This window comes from Phalangium opilio, unplaced genomic scaffold, assembly GCF_054372755.1.
Source record: "Phalangium opilio isolate 3A_F unplaced genomic scaffold, DU_Popi_V2 ptg000031l_1, whole genome shotgun sequence".
In the NCBI taxonomy this organism is placed as follows: domain Eukaryota; kingdom Metazoa; phylum Arthropoda; class Arachnida; order Opiliones; family Phalangiidae; genus Phalangium; species Phalangium opilio.
This window is the reverse complement of record NW_028324158.1, coordinates 13,954,670-13,975,739: the sequence shown is the minus strand read 5'-3', so window position 1 is coordinate 13,975,739 and position 21,070 is coordinate 13,954,670. Positions and strand designations below refer to the sequence as shown.

Below are 21,070 nucleotides of genomic sequence, written 5' to 3'. Positions count from 1 at the left end.
GTCCACGTACACTCCCTTTTCATACAAGGGATTTTTTGCTTTCTTATATAATGGCAAGCAAGTGATGAATGCGATTTTTAGTGAAGTTGTTAATATTATTATTATTAAAGATTGGTTTTGTTTAGTAAGAGGTGATACGAGAATTTCTTATCTCTTTTTTTAGGGTAACGATGGAACTTGGTTGACAATGTGAGCGAGGACTTTAGTTAGTAATATCGCGACGTTTAGACTAAGTTGAGGTCAATAAACGGGTTTGATATATATACAAATGAAGCATGGCGGTACCAATAAGAATTCCACGTGTAAGGCTCTATATAACTAGAATATTTTTTTCATTAGTTAATTATTTATTTGTAGACGAATTGATAAATATTAATTTTTCCACTCAAAAATTTATTATATTTGGGTTCATCTTAGAGGTCATAGACTTAATGTAGACTTACAATTTTTCCCTGAAACATTCCTCAGTTACGAAAACTTCAAATAAAAATATTCGCAAGTTCAGAACGTTTAATGGTACTCATAAGCCAGTAGGAAAGTCTAAAATTGACCAAATTTAACTCCCAATACATAGTTTTCAAACTAGAATGATTCAAAGATCCCATTTACACAAGAAAACCTGGCTTTTAACTCAACCAGAGAGTCAGACCTAGTGCAACAACTGAAGCCTGGCCGTGTGTAAATCGTAGTCTGAAAACTATGTATTCTAACAACAATTACACCTCTAAATTTTAGCATCATCACTCGCTGGCCAAGGACATCAATGATCCACCACTCTCTTATAGTCAGTTTCTTAATACATCCATGTAATAGCATTAAAAGAAAGAAAAAACCTTCCATCAATGCACGTTAATTTCCATAAAAAGGGAGGGGGCGAAACTCACGTACTGTACCAAACCGAAAATGATTATTTTTATAGCATCCTAAAAGGTGACCTATATATTTAGATTCCAGTCTTCTCTCTCTCATCTCTCTCTCTCTCTATGGTAAGATTTTTAGTAAGAAATCGAGTATCTCGTAGTAGAATACAGGGGCAGTGTTGCCATACGCCCGGAGGCCGGCGAACCACGCTTATAAATAGGTGAATCGGTCGACACAGTGCCGTTTTGCTCGAATAACGTCCCAAATAAAGATACCACCGACTTAGTTTCTCTCTCTCTCTCCTGTCTTCAGTCTTCGACGAGCATTTAATAAATATTCCAGCTTAGCATCTTACATCGGCAGCACCCCCGGCAGGTCGGGGTAAAAGAAGAAAAACTACAGTGTGTGGTTCAGTCATCAAACTCAAAGTGTCTCGGATATTGGAACAGCGAAGACGCGTCAAACAGAACCTCGCGGTTTTAAAGTGCAAGACTAAGTGACTTGTCGCATGACACGGAGATAATAGAAGGTGCCTAAAACGACACCGTATTTACTAAAGGAACCATTCATCGTACTTTGTTGTTTTTATAATTTAAACTCCAGTTAATTGGAGTTTATTTTTTATATTGAACAGTGAACCCGTTACAATCATCATGGAAAAGGTAATGTGGATTTTTTAAATTTAATCTGATTAGTTAGGTTAATTGTAGTTAAATATTATTACTAATTTAGATAGTTTGCGCCTCACATTATATATTATTATGGGCTTAAATTGATCATGTTAAATATTTATATATAGAATAAGAAAGAATGAAATAAATTTTTTAACTTTTATCGAGATATAAATTCAATATTGTAGACACTTGGCACCCAATAATAATTTTCTAATGGTTTAATGAATACCCAAAGCTAGATTAGTGCCATTTTTCCATAAATAACCCTTCATTAAAGTAGAAAAATAATCACAGTAACCAGTTCCTTAAAAACTAAAGTGTGAGATTCAAGTTTCAACTCTTTCAATTACTAAAAAAAAATAGGTGCAGTCAATAATTCAAATTAAAAATTAAAAACCCTCCAACATTAAATTTAAAACAACGCCTTAAAAACAATAAAAAATACCAGTTAGATACCCTAAGAACATTAACCTCGTAGTCCTTAAGAATCACTAAATCCTCTTGGTAACATATTGACCTTTAAAAATGCACAGCGTAACAACATCTATATATAATTTAATCCACAAAATAAATAAAACTATCCTAGGCAAAAATCTTGGGCGATAATTAAAATCAGGTTATTAAAAGGTACTTCTAAATGCAGAAACAGATAGGTAGCCTTAGGCCGAATCGGTGAAGGAAGATCTACAGCTTTTTGTATTAGAACGAAAGAAACCGCGTAAAATATTAATTAAATTGAAATTAATATATATTTATATTTATATATTAACGTCTTATCGAAATAATTAGTTACCTAGATCAGGAAATATCAAAATTTTCAAGGGGAAGAGAATAATATTAATTTGGGTTTTACTTCCGCCTTACTGTCTTCCCTAGACAATCTCTAATCTTTCCCACAAATCAGTAAAAAATGCATTTATATAATATTTTGGATTATCGTCAACATTATCAATTTAGGTACTTGTCTAATGAAGATAGCGTGGAACAGAAGTTAATACTTTGAAGTTTACATTTATAATTATATTGTTGTGTATTAATTTTCGGCTGAAAGTGACGTGTTCTTAGGTTAGGTTAGGTTAGAGTTAGCTAAGGGAACCTCGGAATAGTTAATAGTTATGGTTAATTTGAGTGGCGCTATTCAATATAATCTAATATTTAATTCACGAAATATCTCTTAATTAAAATTAATATAATATAATAGTGTGCACTTTTCTTAACCCTTTTCGTTAACTTTAACCACATGCGCTTCGGTGTTGCCAGAAATTTGATATTAGAGCATATCTTGCATCATTCAGGTTTTAAATTAAATGAATGATCTGAACTGAATAGAACTCAAAATGCTTTTCAGTCAGTTGTAGATAACGGGTTGAGAATCGCAGGAGTTACAAATGCCTGGCAACACTTATCCGCATACTATGTATTAACTATGATAAGAAAAAAATACTTCAAAGCTACAGACTTCTACTCTAAGAAATGTTCACGGTTTGATACGTGACGTAACAAGATAAATACCTTAATCCTTTTTTTTTCTTCTTTTAAGTGGGTATTAAATGTATGAAAACGCTATCTAAAGGGTTTATCAATTAAGGCATTAGGTTAGAACACTCAAAACCCCGAGGGATCTAGAGTTCTAGACAAACTACCTATTTTTGGAGGGAAAAAGAAGATAGGTCGAGGTGTCATTTAAAGAAACTAGGAATTTTATATAAAAAAATATAAATTCTTTTTTTGGGTTTATTTTAAGTTTTATAACTTTGATACAGTTTAAAACTGGCATAGGTCGGCTCCAATTACTATAGTTATTTATGAGTTTTATGGAGTACTTGTCTGTTAGAGAGAGGTTATGACCTCTAGGGGTTTTTTATAATTTATTTTCCTTGTTTTATAAATATAATTTAAGTGGAGTGGAGTGGTTCTATTTTCTTCTTTTAAATTAAGTTAAATAAAAATTGGTTTTAATACGACTTAATGATGGTTCGTTGGTTTAAAGTTTAGGAACGTGTTGAAATATATTTACTAATATTTGAAATAGGTGCGGAGATAAATATTTTTTGGTAAATTTTTTATGCGTTCGTTTGACCCTAGCTAGTTTCTATAATAACAGGTCAAATAATTTAAGAGTTAAATCAGAGCTCCTTTTAAGTTCGCTAAATTCTGTTAAAGAGCAGTTAACAATCTTAAGAATGGGATACCAACTTAGATACTGAAGTTATTTCAGTATGGATTGAAGTATTTCACTATTTAAAAATTGTTTTTAACAGTGGAAGATAATATTTTGCCCCATTTCATTTGCAACCGAGTATAATTCAAATTAGAGTTTTTTTTTGATTAAACTTCAATCAAATTAAACGTAATTAAATTCCTCTATAAAACAATTTTAACGAATATCAAAATTAAACCTTTAAAAAAATATAATTCTAACAATTTTTTTTTAAATTCCATTCCCACATTAATCTTTATTAAAATAATTTTATGACGTCATCAATATCAAAATCCTTAATTTTTATTTTTAAATCTAGATCGTAACGGGGACCCGTATAATGTTAAATAATCCCCCTATAGCATTAATTTTTAAAAGGAAAAACTATATATATATATATATAAGTTAAAAGTTGTCCTGCCCCCTTGAAGGAGAAAAGACAATCAAGGAGGGAGATTCAAGTTCATTAACGTATTAAAAAGGCAATATTATAAACCCAGAAGAACCCTTTCTACGCCTTAAGTAACAGAATAAAAAACGACCGACGCAAAAACCTCATTTTGAAATTTCATACTGCATTTGAGAAATTAAAAAAATAATAAAGAAAAAAAATGCCCTCGAACTAGCTAGCAGCCCTCGATTCAAGACCAGAGAAGGATTTCGGAGAAGTTAAAAGTTGATCCGTTTAGGTTTAAAGGACTAGTTTCATACCCACACCCTGTATCTCAAATTTTGAAAAAATATTTTTACGAAATTTATAATTTTACTAGGAATAATTTAAATTTATGTAATATTATATATAAAAATTTTATAAACCAGTGGCCAGCAAACCTCGCTATCTGTTCAATTGCAATTAAAATTAAGTATAAATTTAATATTTTTTTCGGTATATTTAATTTCTAAATTAACTGAAGATTTAAAGTTTACTAAGAATAATTTTTCAAGCTAAGTTAATTATAAAAAAATTAATTATCACTATTCAATTGTAGACAAAATAAATTATAAATTTAAATTAACATATTATGTAATAATTAATAAGGAATTTAAGATTTCTGTAATCTAATACAAAACTTTATCTGTGTATTTTGAATATCACGGTGGTCTAAACTTGACCGGAAAAAGTACCCTAACAAAAATTAAGTAAATAAGAAAACTAGTGAAAACAACCCCCCAGTTGAAATTTGAATAAAGTACCTAAAACATAATTATGAAATCCTTAAATTTCTCTTTTATAAACTTAATATTTAAAGAAAAAAATTATCATAGAGAGATACTATCCCTTTAAATTTAAAGAGCTTATAAATTTTAGCAAATCTTCCTCAACAGGTTCTTTTTTTTTTCACACAGAGTAGTAAGTACAACTTTCAAAAAATAAAATATAAAAAAATCTAGACCCAAATAATATCTTCTCTTGTCCCCTTAGGGTAAAGTTAAATTTTAGTATATATAGGTACGTACCTCCTAAATCAAAATACCTTAGAATAACTGTACCTAGGCTGTACTATCGGCTTCTTTCAAAGAATAAAGCGGACCAAGAATCGCTCGCTTGTTCCCATTTTGGAAGAAAATTTATAGAGACTGTTTTTATATAGACCGCTTTTTTTGATATAAGCCACATTAAACGAAACTAGGGTATTTTTGAATGCTTTTAAAACGGACAAGCAATAGCGCAATGTTTTAGTTATTATTGAAGGAAAAATAACACCACCATCAATTGATGGTAAAACGAAATTGTTTTATTATCAATGGATTTTCAGGTTGATTTTTTTATTTTACTATTAAAGCTCTCAGTTGGAGGGAGGTCTAATTTTTTTAAGGGCTTTTGTATTTATCTCGTTTTTATTTTTTTTTTAAATTTCGGGGTATTTATTTTAATTGTTTACTCGAGATGAAAGTGTTAATGTTAAGAGTTGTTCTTGAGCTACTAAGTTTGAAGTGATGAAGTTTCTGATTTAGGGGTAATTAGGGCATGGTTTTATAGAAATTTAAGATGTTTTAGATGTTTGTGACGTAGTAAATTGTCAATAATTAATGCAAATTACGATTACTGAATATTTGGAAGATCAAATAAATCTAAAACCGATTAATTGACCTTCACAAGGACATACTATTAGCTAAAAGATCGGCCCTTAATTAAGTAAAGCTTTTGTTTAGCGGGGGAAAAGTGTATTGTTCCCCCCTCCCCAAAACACTGTTTGAAAGTTCTTTCAACTTCTTTTGGAAATTACGTTTTAATTGAGTAATAATTATAATCTAGTATAATTAATTTTTGATCCATAAAATATGAAGAGAGTTTACACGAAAATGAACTTAAAATGGGGCAAGTATTTTTCAGAATAATACAGCAACACACGCTTTGTTGTTAAAAGAGTGTTAGGGTAAAAACATATGAAAGTGTTTTGATTGGAGGGAGCCACGCGAGGGTTCAAGGCCTTGTTTAAAACTGTAGCGAAGTATGTCTGTGTTTTTATTAGAGAAACATAGAATGAAGAGTACTTGAAAATGAAAATTTGGTTCAATATGTCAAAATTTCTAACTGTTACACTTATAATTCTAAAAGGGCGTTGGCTATTATTGTTTCTAATTTTAGTAAAGGTAATTGGTCAGTGAATATCGACGTCAAATCGTAATTATTGGGCGCGTTTATAACAAATACGTTTTTAAAGAAATTGGCGGGAAAAAATATTTAGCGCGTTTTTATTGAAATGGCGGGAAAAACGCACGTTTTTTGATTAAATTGGCAGGAAAAATTAATTCGCGCGATTTTATTGAAAATGGCGGGAAAAACGCACGTTTTTCTAATGAAATTGGCGGGAAAATAATTTCTCAAGCCTGGCGGGATATATTGAAATCTTTACGACCGTCTTTCCAAAATGGAGCACGAGAAGTAATTGATATAAAAACCAAAAACCCTTCAATTAAAACCAGATCCTTCAAAGGCATTAAAATCAAACCCGAATCATAGCCGGGTATAAAAAAAGCTCAGACAACTCCCCTAAAAATAGCAAACAAAACATAAGAGAAAATAAAACGGAACGGGGCCCCTTACAAACTACAATTAAATTCTCATTCGGAAACTTATATAACCTAGACCTTGAATTCCAATAAAAGAAAACCATGCATGCCGGGTGGTGATGGTAGTAGTTGGTGTGTCTTTTGTTATCATTTGAAATTACCCAGGCGTGGATGGGAGTTTTTAAGAAAACACCCCTTTTTTCCTTGAAATCAAACTAAGTTTGCTCTGAAGTTAAAGTTACTCTAACTAAGATTTAAATTACTTTTTCTAGTACTTAATTTAAATACGGTAGTAAACTAAGAATGATTCGTAGCATTTTAATATAAAAATAGCATCGAAAATAACTTAAAAACATTGAAGCGAACAGAGAGAAGGATTGGGGGAAGTTAAAACCAGTTTTCTTAAAAGAGTCGTGGAATCAAATGTCTGGCCGTTGTTTTTGTCACACCAAAGAGTCGCTTATAAGAAGCTGCGCGAGCTTTGAACCGTAGAAACCCAGTATCCTAGTGACGTCCTTTAAAGCGGATGTTTCTTTCGCGCCAAAACTACTTCCTCGCGCCAACCAAAACGATAAATTATGCGCCAAACATTACCACCCCTTAAAGACTAAATGAGTCTTTCTAAAAACTCGAAATAGTTTATTACTGGGCTGGACCTATCATTATATGACGCTACTAAGCGAGTCGTTTAACAGCCTATTGTTTCAAAGACTAAAGTAAGACGAATCGCAATTTAGTCGAAAATAAATCTTTCTTATCTCGAATCAATTGGACTGTGACATTGTATTGAGAAATTAGAATACGGTCTAGCACGTTCATCCGGTTTTTTTTTGTTACAGTATAGAAGATGATATTAATAAAGTGTTTCATTTGGAAGAAACTAATAATAGGTTATTAATTAAATTAATTAGAGGCTGGAGGGCCGGGATCAGTAATAAATTATACATAAATACTTGGTATTAAAAACTTCGATTCAGCTTAGCTTAAAATATGAATGGAGCATATCTAGTAATGGTCCATTCACGACCTTAAATGACCTTTATCAAACTAAAAATACCGCTAAGTGTCCTTTGACCCCAACTTAATTAAACCCCGTTACTTCTAATCTATGCGTGACCTTGGGTTAATTAATTTCAAACTAAACCATATAAATAAATTTTGCAACACCAAAAGTAAAATTCTAAAAACAACCCCCCCCCAGACGGGCTAGACGTTTAAAAAACCCATAATGAAAACACACTTAATTACCCAAACTTGTAATGACTTTTTAAGCTATCCCGTAAGCCAAAAGTTCAAGACTCGGGAAACCAAAATAAAATCAGAATACCTGAATAAAAAACAATCTAATTTTTCCCATCCCACGACGTTGAGGTCGAGGTCGTGATAAAAACTCCGAAAGAAATTCCACGACACATATTTTTGAATAAATTAAAAATAATACCACTAACTTTGTAAACGTTAGACGCTACCTAAATCTGTCTTATACTAAGAACCCACCATATCGGTCCATATCTGCTCGGTTTAAGTATGTAAGTAGGTCCAGGGTAAAACCCAAGAAGGGTTTACTTCATTCATTACCTCAGTTGAGATTAAAAATATAAAAAGATTTCATAGGGGTACCGATATTGAACACTTTCAAAAATGACCATGAGGGTCAAATATTCTTATAATTATACCATCAATACCCGCAAGGTCTCAATGACATTGCCAAAAGGGAAACGCGATTTAATGGGTCACACTAATTAAGTTGGAATTTTTGGGGTTAAGATTAAATTTAAAAGGTACTTACCCAAGATGACTATGTGGTTTGATATTCGAAAGCAAGGCATAACTTACGGGGCGTGTTGCTTATTGTTGCATGTTGTTACTTGTGGTTGTTGTCCTGGTTTTATTGCCACCGTGTTCACAAAAGGTCACGCTTTTAGACTAACTGCCAACATGGTCGGCTTACCGTCTGTGAAAATATTTTTAAAATTATTTTCTATTTTAAAATTTATGTTAATTTTCCTGTGGTTATTTTTTTTATAAAAGGGTTGACGATTTTAGTTTCGCTTGAAATATTTTTGAAGTTTAAACTAACGTTTTAAGTTATGATGGAATACCACGTGGTGTTTGATTATTGGCTTGTTAAATTAACCACCGATTAGTTAAGCCTAATCTTGGAACATTCGTATCATGCCTCATTAGGTTTGGCGTAGGATGCTTGGTTGAACTAATTTGTTTTGGGGGTTTGAATCCATTCGCATCGGTCTTACGGTAAATTAAATTCAAAAATATTTTATGTAGGTAATTAAGGGGCTTAATTATAATTAATTTCTTACAATATTTTCCGTTAATTGCGGCTTTAAATTAAAAAAATATGGTGTGGAATTATTACATACACTCGTTACATCACACCCCCTAATAAATTTCAATGGCGCCCATGCTACACTTACACTGCCTTCCCTCGATAAGAAAAAAAAAAATGGCTTAATTTGTCGACTACAGCACTAGGGTACAAATTAGGTTTATTCTAAAAGCTCGTTTAATTTTTCAATACCGATTTTAATCCTAAATTATTATTTAAAATCTAAACTATAATCAGAATCTAGTAATAAACCGGGTAATAATTAATAATTCTTACCATTAATTGATTAAACAATTAAAAATAACCAACGTGAAGACAAAGCGTGGCCCAAACCGACAGAATCCGACTCGCAATTGAGCCCGGGGCGCTGGGTCCCGCTAGAGCCCCGGGCGGGGAGGGTAGAGGAGGATGCCGATAATTAAAATCTACGCACATCTTTGCGCAGATGACGAGATTCATTAAAACAAGGCGCCAATTTTCGCCTACTAAAAACCAATAAGGCCTACCCATTTTTTCTCTCGAAAAATGAAAGGTTAAGTTACAAAAAAAATATTATATTCGGTTTTAAAACGATGTTAAATTCAATTTTGCTTAAGGACACTAATTACTCCAATCTTTATGACGCCATACAAGTAGTTATAGCGTATATTTCAAATAGTATAAAGACTGAAATAGATCCTGGATAATTAGTCAGTACATGATCTTTTGAAAAAACAGTCAAGTAGTTTAAGTATAGTTTAACCCCCTGGTGATGTTTCCAAAATTAAGTAAGGCAGTAGAAAAATTCTTCGACGTACAATCATTAAACGTGCCAAAAGAGATATGACTTTTAAATCCGCCATCTGAGACATACACACATTCCCGGCATTTTAGCCCAAAAAACGAATAGATAGGTTTCCCCTGTTTAGCGGGTCAAAGACATCCGTTCCCCCGTTACCGTTAGAGGGAAATGAGGATCAAGTTGATATAGAAAAGGAGAATTCTTAGTGCCTTACAAAACGAGTCTTCTAGTGGACCGAGGCGATTCGAGACCTAAATATAAATTAAGAATCTCTAGACTCGAGAGAAGCTAGTTTGACCCACTTAAAGGAACTTACAGTGTTGCATTGACCAACGATAATAACTCGCTAATTTTCGATTCATCCCCTCACGTATCACGCCCCGAACTGTATAATTTTCACGCTTGAACTGTTTTATATTAATGATCAGATTCCGATTGGATTTTAACGTTTCTTAACGGAACCCAATTTCCCACTTTTATACAAGTATAATCTCCCAAATTTATCAGTATTTTTTTTGGGGAATTTTCTTCAGGATTAATATTAATTGTAGTTTTGATTCTAATTAATGGTGCCATTATACCAGGTGTTCCAAATTAAGTTCCGCTCGCTACGTTTTTTGTTTCGTGGAACTGTATCTAACAAGGGTTATCTATTTTCCTGTGTCTTTCAGTGGTTGCTACTCGGGTTTCTGGTTCCGTTGGTCTTCGATGTCGCAAACAGTGCCATACTACGCGAGAAACGAGGCGTCGAGAAACCGGACGTTAACTACGGAGGATGGAAACCAATTTTACCAGGTAGTCGATTCTACTACGGGCCTAAAAAGGGTGTTAAAATTGAAAATGATGATGACCAAGGCCAAGGTGGCACAGTACATCAACCAATCTTAGCTCAAGCCCCGCAGCAGCAGCAGCAAGGGGAAAACGGTCATCACGATGACCAATCCCAAGACCAGCAAGCGGGTGAAGCATCCGCCGAAAGCGGACATTACCATCAAATTCACGGAGCCGAAGGTGGGGGAGCTTTCCAGATCCAAGAATCAGGAGGCGGTGGAGGAGGCCATCAAGGTTACCAAATTGAAATTCAACAAGGTCATGGTGGTGGAGGTGGATTTCAAATCCAAGAGGGACACGGTGGTCATGGGCAAGGTGGTGGTTACCAAATTGAAGAAAGTTCGGAACACGCAGGGGGACATCAAGGACGAGGTGGTAATCTCGGACCATTTGTCGAACTTCATCCCGGAGATCATGGTAGAGGCGGAGTCTTTCCCATTCACGGTGGACAACACGGAAAAGCTATTATAGAGATACAAGAAGGACACGGTGGACACCATGGTGGACATGAATTCCAGGTTCACGGGTTCCAGCAACAAGAGACGATTGAAATTGGCCAACACCATAAAGGACACGGAGGTAGCGGAGGACACCACGGTGGCAAAAACCACGGAGGTCCTGAACGTGAAATCTTAAAGAGCATCAATGGTCCCGTGCCCAATAAGAACATCTTCGCTTATTACCCTCCACCGACCACACCTAGACCTTTCCCAACATTGCACGGAGCGCATAATCCTAAACCACTGTACAGTGAAAAACCACACAGACCCGAAGAGATAGGAGTAGGGGGAGGTTTCGAAATAAATGCCGGTAAAAACATACCAGTTCTGGAGATTAACTTGCCGGAAGGACACCAGTTAGGTGGACTAGAGTCCATCAAGAGTTCGCAGTTGGAGATACACGGAGGGCTGGAAGGCATTAAAAGCTCGCAGTTGGAAGGACATGGAGGAATTGGTGGACATGGCGGTATCGGCGGTGGTTTTGATTTAAGTGGAATTAAAAGTTCTCAAATACACGGTGCCCGAGGACCAATTAAGAGTTCTCAATTAGGAGGATTAGGTGGGGAACGAGGAATTGAGATTCAAGTACAACAATTACCGGGACACCAAATCCACGGAGCCCAAATTCAACACATTGAAGGCGAGATTCATTTACAACCAATTAAACAAGCGTCGTTCCAACAAGTCAATCACGTAAGTCACGGAGGACACGAAGAAAGTAATGGCGGAGGACACTTTCAAGCTGATCACTCCTTCAAGCATGAAGCAGGAATCAAGCACCCCAATAGACCAGAGCCTCAGCAACATTTTGGACACCCCGGGTCTTTCCAGCAACATGAAATTAAGGTATTTTAACTTTTTTATGGGAAATTTTGAATTTCAAGTTAATAACAGATATAAATTTTCTAGATTCAACATGTTGAAGCTCAACACGGTGGTGGACCACAAGTTGTCCATTTACAACAGCACGAAGGAGGACAATTCCATATTGAACAACAAGGTCCTCAACAACACCATCACGTGCAAGAAGGTCCTCAACAACACCATCACGTGCAAGAAGGTCCTCAACAACACCATCACGTGCAAGAAGGTCCTCAACAACACCATCACGTGCAAGAAGGTCCTCAACATCAAATACAAATACAAGAGCACCAAATCCACCACCAAGTTGGTCCCCAAGAAATAAGGATCCAGCAACATAGACCCGAAGAGCATCGCTTCCAACCTCAACACATTCAAATTGAGCACGGACGTCCTGAAGAATCTAAATTGAGGGTGCAATCCCATGGACAACCACAACCCCAACAAATTGAACTGCAGGTCATCGAACAAGGACAACACCATCCTGGACAACAGCCACAAATCCTACACGCCATCGCGTTTCCGCCTCAGACTGAACAACAACATCAACAAGCCCAACAAGAGTTCCAAAATGTTCAACATCAACATAACGTCGAGTATCAGCATCAAGGAATGGGAACGCATCAAGCTAAAATTCACCAACACGTTCAGCAACAACAGCAACATAAACAACAACCGGATGGACATCCACAAATTGCAGAAATTCACTACCAAGGTCCTCAGGAACAACATCAACAAGGAGGACACCAACAGGGCGGACACCAACAAATTCAAGAAATACATTACCAACATGGTCCTCAAGAGCAACAAGATTACCAACATCAACAAGTTGTTCACCAACACCCACAGGAATACCAACATAATCAAGGCCAACAGATTCAACACGTTGAAGTTTATCAACCTCAACCTGAAGAGCACAGAGAAGGGCCCCCGCGTCCTGTAGGCGCGCATAAGGTAAACCTTCAAGTCATCGACCCTCCTAATCTAAATCCACAACAATATCAGCATCTACCAGAACCTTCCCCACATACTCAACACCAACAAGAATCCTACCATCAACAACAATCTCAAGAAGAAATTTCGCAACACGGTGGATACAGACATCCAGAAAACAGTTACCAAGAGTCGCAAGAAAACGTGAAAGGAGCTGACACAGTAAGATTCCCGGATGGCAAATACGAAGTCCAGAGCGTCAAAGCCCATAACAACGTTAACATAATCAACGTCAACTCTCCTCTTATTGGTGGACACACACAACACCAATCGGCTGGCCAACATAGACCGACGCACATTATTCAGGCTGAACCCCAAGTTATCGAAGTAAATGTACCAACTAATCAGGAACAACACAAACCTCAATCCCACGGAAGCTACCATCAAGAAGAACAACAAGGTGGTAGTTACCACCAACCTGAGCAACACAAACCTCAATCCCACGGAAGCTACCATCAAGAAGAACAACAAGGTGGTAGTTACCACCAACCTGAGCAACACGTTTCCAGTTACCAACATGGTAATTATCAAAGATTAATCATACCTATATACGAATTAACCAATTTTTTCCTAGGTCAACAAGAATACGCCCAAGCGCACGCCCAACAGTCAGGTGGTCATCAACAACAGAAAGGAGAGATCCAAACAATCCATTACACAGTCAACCACGGAGATCAGAACGCGCAAAGCTACCACCACCAGCGTTTACACCCCAAACAACCGGAAGTTTCCGTCGTTGAAGTACCTCAAGCTCACAAATACCAAGGTTCCCAAGGAGAAAGCTCCGTTAGTTCTTTGTCATACGATCACGCTGATAAGAACGCTCAACACTTGGACAGCGATTCCAAAGACCAACAAGGTGGTGAAGAATACCGACAACAAGGGCCGCAGAAATTGGAAGACCATCAACTCTTTTACAGTCAACCAAGTGTAGCTCAATTCCCTCCCCCCAGAGCTCCACAACCAGTTTACCGACCAGACACTTCGTACGATTCTGATTACAGTCAGACCACCCAACCTAACGACCAGTACGTCTCCTCCGATTCTCAGTACGCCAATGTCCCTGCCGAGCCTACCACAAACCCACCAGCTCCTCAACCAGGCTACGAGCAATACGTTAATGTCCACGAACAAGATATGCCTGCGAGTGACAAGGAAGGACAAAATACTAAGGACAAAGATTCTGCGCAAGTTTATCACGCGTATTACGCGCCAGCTGACCATAAACCACCACCAGGCTACATTAGATTATCAGTCAACGAATTCAACAAATATTTCAAGAACGCCGAGATACAGTACGTCGGGTCCGAATCATCACAAAATACTGACGTTTCACCCAACGCTTTGGGCGAAGGCGAAGGTCATTCAGGCAAAAAAGGAGATAGTAAAAACAGTTTAGACGAAAAAGAAGCTGTACAAACTAAAGCCCCGCCAAGTGTCAAGGTAGTCGATGAGGAAGAAGGCGATTTCTCGGACGGACCCGTTTTAACCCTTGACCTGAAACCCGGTCAATCCGTCGAAGATGCCCTAACGGAATTGGGTACCATAAGCGTCGAAGGCATTCGAATTGACGCGTCGCAACTCAAGGAAGGTCGGGACTTTGAAGTTGTGGACGTCTCACCAATTTTAGGAGATAGTGATAACTCGACCTCTGACGGGTCCGATGACTCGAACAAAACCAAATCACAATTAGGGTCATCTTCTAGAAGAGCCGGGGTTCGAGTAACTACCACAATCAGGCCGAGAATCAAGAGTAACAACTCGAGAGACAAGGTCAAAACGTTATCCTCAGTCAAGACAACCGTAACTTCCTCATCTACGTCAAGCAAATCCACCAGTAGTTCGGGTGATACACCAGCTTATGGCGAACGCTTGAGGCCAGTCACCAAGTCAGTTTAGAAATTAAAAATAAACACTAATCAATTCCTTAAAAAATAAAACAAAACAGTGCCACAGAAAGACGAAGGGTTTTTCGTTGAATATAATAAACCCTTCTTGGTGTCGCAGCGGATAAACAACGTTTAAACAAACGTTCCCAAAACTCTTTGATGATTTTGTTGTTGTGGATGAGTGTGCGTACGTGATTCAATTATGTTTTTTTTTATTTGTGTGTGCGTGTTTAAAACAAAATCACGTTTGTAATTTTTTTAAGTAAAACCTTTAACTTAATTAAGATTAATTAGTTAAAGAATTAGCTTACATACCAAGTTCTTTTATTTATTTCTTGTATTGAAAATGGCAGATGTCAGAAAATGTTGCTCTAAATAATTGTGTTTTTCCCGTACAGTTTGGGGGGTGTTTAGTGTTACTGTTAGCAAAGGTATTTCTGAAGTTGATTGATTCTAAGGTTTAAATTTCTATTGTTTGGACTTCATTTTCCCTCGAATCTAATATCCATGACGTTAGGGCAATAATTAATATTTTAATTACGAAGTGAACTATCTGCCTCAAAAGTTGTTTAAATAAACTATAACTACCGCGATGAAAACTAAGATATTTTTTGATGTTTCTTATTTTTGAATGAAATATCAAAACGAACCTTGGTTATAATCAAAATGTTTGTTATTTAGTAAAATTGTTCTTTTTTTAATGCAAATGTTGTAAATAGAAACTTTTTCCGTCCATACTCGATTTAAATGCAAAAACAAACAAAATAGCTCAATTTTAATGAATTCACCAAAAATAAATTGAGCTGTTTATTCGGGTTTAATAAAAGTATGTATTTTTTATTATAAATACGTCTGAGTTATTTAAATCCTTACTGAACGTTACAAAAACATAATTAGTAATGGAAAAATTGCCATACATAGTAATTACAACTTAATCTAATATTTCAAAACCATCAAATTAAAAAAAAAGAGTACGCAAATTTTAAAATTTTTATTTTCAAATAAGTTAGTTGTCAAAACATTTACAAAAATTCCTGGTAATAACTATAATTCGGATCATCTTCGGTCACTATTATATAACCGGCACCAGCTGCTGTCGACGAACTTTGAACTTGTACCTCATTTGACACGTAAATGGCGCCTTCCGAGTCGGTACAAGTAACTACTTGTCCATCAACATTTGTTCCGATAACTAACGAAATTCCATCATCGAAGGTACTTGTACTAGGTTTCGATGACGCATTACTCGACTTTGCGCGATGACGTTTCTTTGGTGGAACATAATCTTGTTCAGGATCCTCAGTGACGTCATACACGTCATCCTTAAACTGTTCGCAGTATTCCATCTCGATATGCGTATTTAAAGAAGTTTGACTAACGAAATAAAATCTACAGAAATCGCACTGATATTCGCTGTAACGTTTATGACTGTCTTTATGCGACCATAAGTCGTTAGCCAATGAGAAACCGATTCCGCATATCTCGCAATCATTGGTTGTAGGTTTTAATAGGCGTTTTTTCCTTTTAAGGGTATTTTTGGGTACCAATTCGCGTGGGACAAGTTCCCCGGTTACGGGGTCCCTAACTCTATACGGGGCACGTTTTTGAAGCTCTTTCCTTCTAATATTGGGGCGTGAGCGAGTATGTGTTCGTATACGTTTTCGGTAAAAGGGGTCCTTCATCGGACCATATTTCGTCGGAGGTTTTTTACCTTCGTGTACGTTACGGATATGACTGTACAACATTCTATGGATTCTGAACTGAACCCCGCAATGGTTACACAAAAACCTTTCTTTAAATTCGTCAAAATGAACCGAATGTCGGTGCATTTCCAACGCCATGTAATACGAAAATTTCTCTCCGCAAAATTTACAAGTGTGACTGAAAAAATAGTAATAAATCACTTCGTACTTGTGATACATTCCTCAAGACAGAGAGGATTATTACAAGATAAGTACCTCAAGTCGATCTAGAAAACTACTTACGTTTTGATCCCTTTATGCGCATTAACATGATCGTTATAATATGGCTTATTGCTAAAAGTCTTTTGACAAAATTCGCACACCAAACTGTGCTTTTTCTCGTGAGTAAATCTATGATTGTACAAATCACGCACGTTGCTGAATTGAACTTTACATTTGCGACAACCGAATTCGTGTTCTTCAGCGTAATGCGACTTTAAAAGACGTTTAATAAGGAAACCTTCCTTGCAAAATACGCAAAAGTATCTATTGACATTGTGCATCTGCAATAAGGATTAGTCAAAAAAATAATGACTGTTTTATGAACCTCAAGATATGAATGATGATCTTCATACCCTTAAATGTAGCATAATAGCGTTCTTTTTCTCAAACTCTTTATTACAATGGACGCAAGTAAAAGGTCCCAATTCTCTTCTCCTGTCTAATATTTGTTGTATTTCGCATCTCTGAAACGTAAATTCCCAATCAGTACAAAAGCAAAACGCAATTACAGCGAAGTTACAATTGACCTTCATGTGTTCAATCATGATCAATTCGTTGTTAAACTCTTCGTGGCATATTTTACACTGGCACGTTTTAATATGGTCGCTTTTAACGTGTTCCATGTAAACATCGTATTGTAAAGAATAAAATCCGCACGCTTGGCAATGATACTCGATGATAACTTTATCATCGGGTGGTTGATAGTCCGATTTAGGTATTATAAGTGATTCTGCCTCGGGGTTTTTCAAATTCTTTATTTTCAAGTTTTGATCGTCGTCGAAGGTTCCTTCAGAATCGTGTATACTTCGCAAATGCGTCAAGAATATCAATCGTCCAGTTACAAATATTTGGCAAAGTGGGCATTGCAATTGAGGCATGTGTTCTAAACGATGTTCGAAGAATTCAGATATCTCGTTCGACTTGAAGTTGCACCAGTGGCAATAATATCTGTACAAGTACCCTGGTTATTAACTTTACCTTTCCAGTAGCTATGAGACCAAGTACCGAGGTCAAAAAGACGGTTCCCCACTGACGTCACCATGTCATTTTAATGTGGACCATCTTCTTGACCAAGTTCTGATTGGTTCTCAGAGCCAAACAACATAAATCTTCGTAATTACTTTTCAGATGGTATTTCTTTACGAGTTTTTTTAGTTTCATTAGGTATCACCGTTGTCTCATCATGTGACGCTATATTCGCTTTAGGACAACAAGTCAGCAGTGTTGTTGACTTGGTCGTGGACATTAAACTTGGAGTGACATTCTTAGAATCATTTCCAACAGGAGTTTTCGCGTTTAAACTGGTCTTCACCACATCAGGAACGACAGAAACAACATCTTTCTCACTGTTGGTAGGTTGTTCGTTGGCACTTATTACCACCATTTGTGGTGTCATTTCAGGAGCTAAGTTGCTCTGAGTGCATTCAATATTTGCAGCGGATATCGGTATTGAAGTAGCATCGTCTGTAGAAATACTTTTTGTCGCTACAGAGACCTTTTTCTTGACGTTTGACTTAGGGGCGGTGGACTTTCTGGGACCTTTTGGCTTCAACAACTCATTTTTATTACTGGTTCCAGCGCAATCATTTTGATCTTGAGTTGTCAAAGCGCTTTTCGCGTTCTTTGGTTTCTTGTAGTTAATCCATCGTTTGTAATTTAAAACTTCATCCAAAATATTTCTCTGTTGTTTCAATTCACTGGTACTATAATCCTTACGTCCATTAGACTGCGCGAGTAATCTCATATACTTTGGAAATTGATATACGGTTTCAATGCGATGGTGATTCTTAGAAATCAAAATAAACCGTTTTAAATTTTGAAACGGGAGGACAAGAAAGAATGTTTCATACTAGTTTGAAACATTCTAAATTGACTGCAATTACCATAACATGCGTTCTTAAAACGGCTTTATATTGAAATGACTCTTTGCAGAGTGGACACTTTATATCCCCTACTCCTAACGTTTGATAATGCCTAGAATACTGGAACAATTAATTTCACCGCGCTATAAACCCTTACCATTAACTTAACTTACAAGTACTTAATCTCTCCGCGTTTAAACTTATTTAACTTCATCGTTAAATTCAATCTGGCAATGTCGTACACCACTTTGACGGAAAATGCATCAAGTTCGGATGTCAAATACTTTCTGTATTCCTCCAGGTTAACTTCGTGGGCGTTACTGGCGTTTAAATCCTTGTATGGATTAAAGGCATCGCTAAAACCAGTAGATTTTGGTAGACTTAGAGCCAAAGACGAGGTTGATAATCCAATTACTTCGCCGGAAGACGAGTCTAAAACTTTGCCAACAACTGGATTTTTTCGGGAATAGGATCTGGTTGGTTTGACGGTCAAGTCGGAACCTATTTTAGAATACAGTCCCATGTGGGCAGCGTCCACTTCTACTTCGCCGCTTAACAAAGACGTAATCTTGATACTGGAATCGTCGGACCTTGAATTTTCCTCCTGGTTGACACTCTCGCATTGCGTTTCCAAATCTTCCACCGTTTTCGCTGGCAAAGCGTTTGGGTTGGGGAGTGTCTTACGCATACGTCTTGTTGATGGCATGCTGAGAGTTTTTGGTTCGTCAGGAATTGCAAGGTCCGGTAAGGTCACGTCTAATTTTGATAATTTATTCGAATCGAGGGTGTGGAAAGAATTTGGATTGTTGGAAGTCCCCGAAACACCAGCTGTTGAGTTAGGATTAGCTTTGTGTGACCTGCTATACGTTTTAAGGCCACCAGGTCCAGACGCCATTGAAGAATATACCACACCAGGTGGTAAATTAATTTTGGATTTAGTTGAGCCATCTTTATTAACAATGTGGATCGAATTTGATTGACTCTGAGTTGAGGATGTTGCAGAATTCGTGTTTACAGTGGACCTAAAGCAATTGCTCGATGTCCTGCTCGAGGAAGATGGTAAGGTCACATTGCTTTTTGACTTTCCATAAGCAATTTTCGACGAATTTGATTGGTTTGGCTTATGCCCCGAACTTTCTTGAAGTGGGGTGATGGTATTAAATTCACTGTCTTCGAGAAGGGTGAACGAGCTGAGGTCTTGAACATTTTTAGGGGTTTTAACAGTTACTGAACCAACATTTGGTATTGTTATTTGGGTCTCTTCGTGGGTATCGTTAGAGTCACTATCACTGTAATCCATAACCGGTATTAACACCGGCACTAACTTCACTTTGGGTTTTTTGCCCTTGGAAGTGGTCTTATTGGACATTTGTATTGAATCACTCATATTTGACTGTACACAAACATTATTGACCATTGTGTTAAGAGAAATTTTTAAATTTTCCCCTTGATTTGTGTCTTCAAGACTGAAAACAATAACTAAACTTAGCCACTACTACGAAAAAGTATACATAGTATAGCTATGTACTTTTGCTACGACATGTATACACTCGACCTATGTATAAATACGCATTTAGCTGTCGACTAGTATTTTAACAGTACAAGACTCAGCCTATGTATAAATACGCATCTAGCTGGCGACTAGTATTTTAACATGCACAAATTGACCAAGGCTTAGCGAGTGAAGAAAATCTTAGGGCATAAATAGAGTTTTTTACATACCCATCTGCTTTTAAATCCGTCATCTTTTATGTTTTGTATTACACAATACCTTAGACTTAATTTTAAAACCGAAACACACTTAAATAACAACTAATAATTTACCAATCCATCCATATTTTCGAAAAATCCGCAGAACCTACATCTTTAGTTTACCGATTTCACTTTGCTTTCATCACCGCTTGGTGGCAGCACAATACAGTGGTTTTTTGACTATAAATTTGTGGCGCGAAATTCAAACAAGGAAAACAGAGGACACGCGGACAGGCAGTGTTTCCGTTACATATTTCCGAAGCCATAGAACAGGGGTAACAAAGGTCTTAAAGCAAAAGCGAAATATTTCAGACTTTAGCATCTTAAGACAGACTGAAAACATAATTAGATTAAGATTTTTGAAACCTTACAAGTCCATTTCATTCACCTCTTTTCAACCTCATCACACTAAGCTATATCTCCGAGACAATAAACATTCAGTTTTTGAATCGGAAGTAATATTGAAATTAATTTAAAATGAATCAATACACTATGGGTGAAATCCAAGGTGGTATCGGTAACAGGACCACCTTGGAACCC

The 21,070-nt window shown here is 36.5% G+C and overlaps 3 protein-coding genes across 5 annotated transcripts in view; 1 reads left to right on the top strand and 2 right to left on the bottom strand.

Annotated features, from left to right (window-relative positions):
- Window positions 1-21,070, bottom strand: part of LOC149690823 (uncharacterized) — a 170,035-nt gene that overhangs the window by 106,793 nt on the left and 42,172 nt on the right. The window lies entirely within an intron of this gene.
- LOC149690828 (uncharacterized) lies at window positions 1,076-16,280 on the top strand. Of its 3 annotated transcripts, none has more exons than XM_089870591.1 (4): window positions 1,076-1,523; window positions 10,550-12,055; window positions 12,119-13,583; window positions 13,638-16,280. In XM_089870591.1, the coding sequence occupies exons 1-4, from the start codon at window positions 1,515-1,517 to the stop codon at window positions 14,960-14,962; spliced, it is 4,305 nt and encodes a 1,434-aa protein (XP_089726717.1). In that variant the 5' UTR covers window positions 1,076-1,514; the 3' UTR covers window positions 14,963-16,280. The 3 variants fall into 3 exon arrangements, with proteins under 3 accessions (XP_089726717.1, XP_089726716.1, XP_089726715.1); XM_089870590.1 differs by lacking the exon at window positions 1,076-1,523 and having other exon boundaries at window positions 10,334-10,673; window positions 10,734-12,055; XM_089870589.1 differs by lacking the exon at window positions 1,076-1,523 and having other exon boundaries at window positions 10,334-12,055.
- LOC149690827 (uncharacterized) lies at window positions 15,929-20,693 on the bottom strand. The gene is made up of 8 exons (XM_089870598.1): window positions 20,501-20,693; window positions 18,952-20,244; window positions 18,800-18,890; window positions 18,038-18,702; window positions 17,444-17,864; window positions 17,270-17,380; window positions 16,938-17,197; window positions 15,929-16,833 (listed from the first exon to the last, which is right to left on the bottom strand). The coding sequence occupies exons 1-8, from the start codon at window positions 20,521-20,523 to the stop codon at window positions 15,975-15,977; spliced, it is 3,723 nt and encodes a 1,240-aa protein (XP_089726724.1). The 5' UTR covers window positions 20,524-20,693; the 3' UTR covers window positions 15,929-15,974.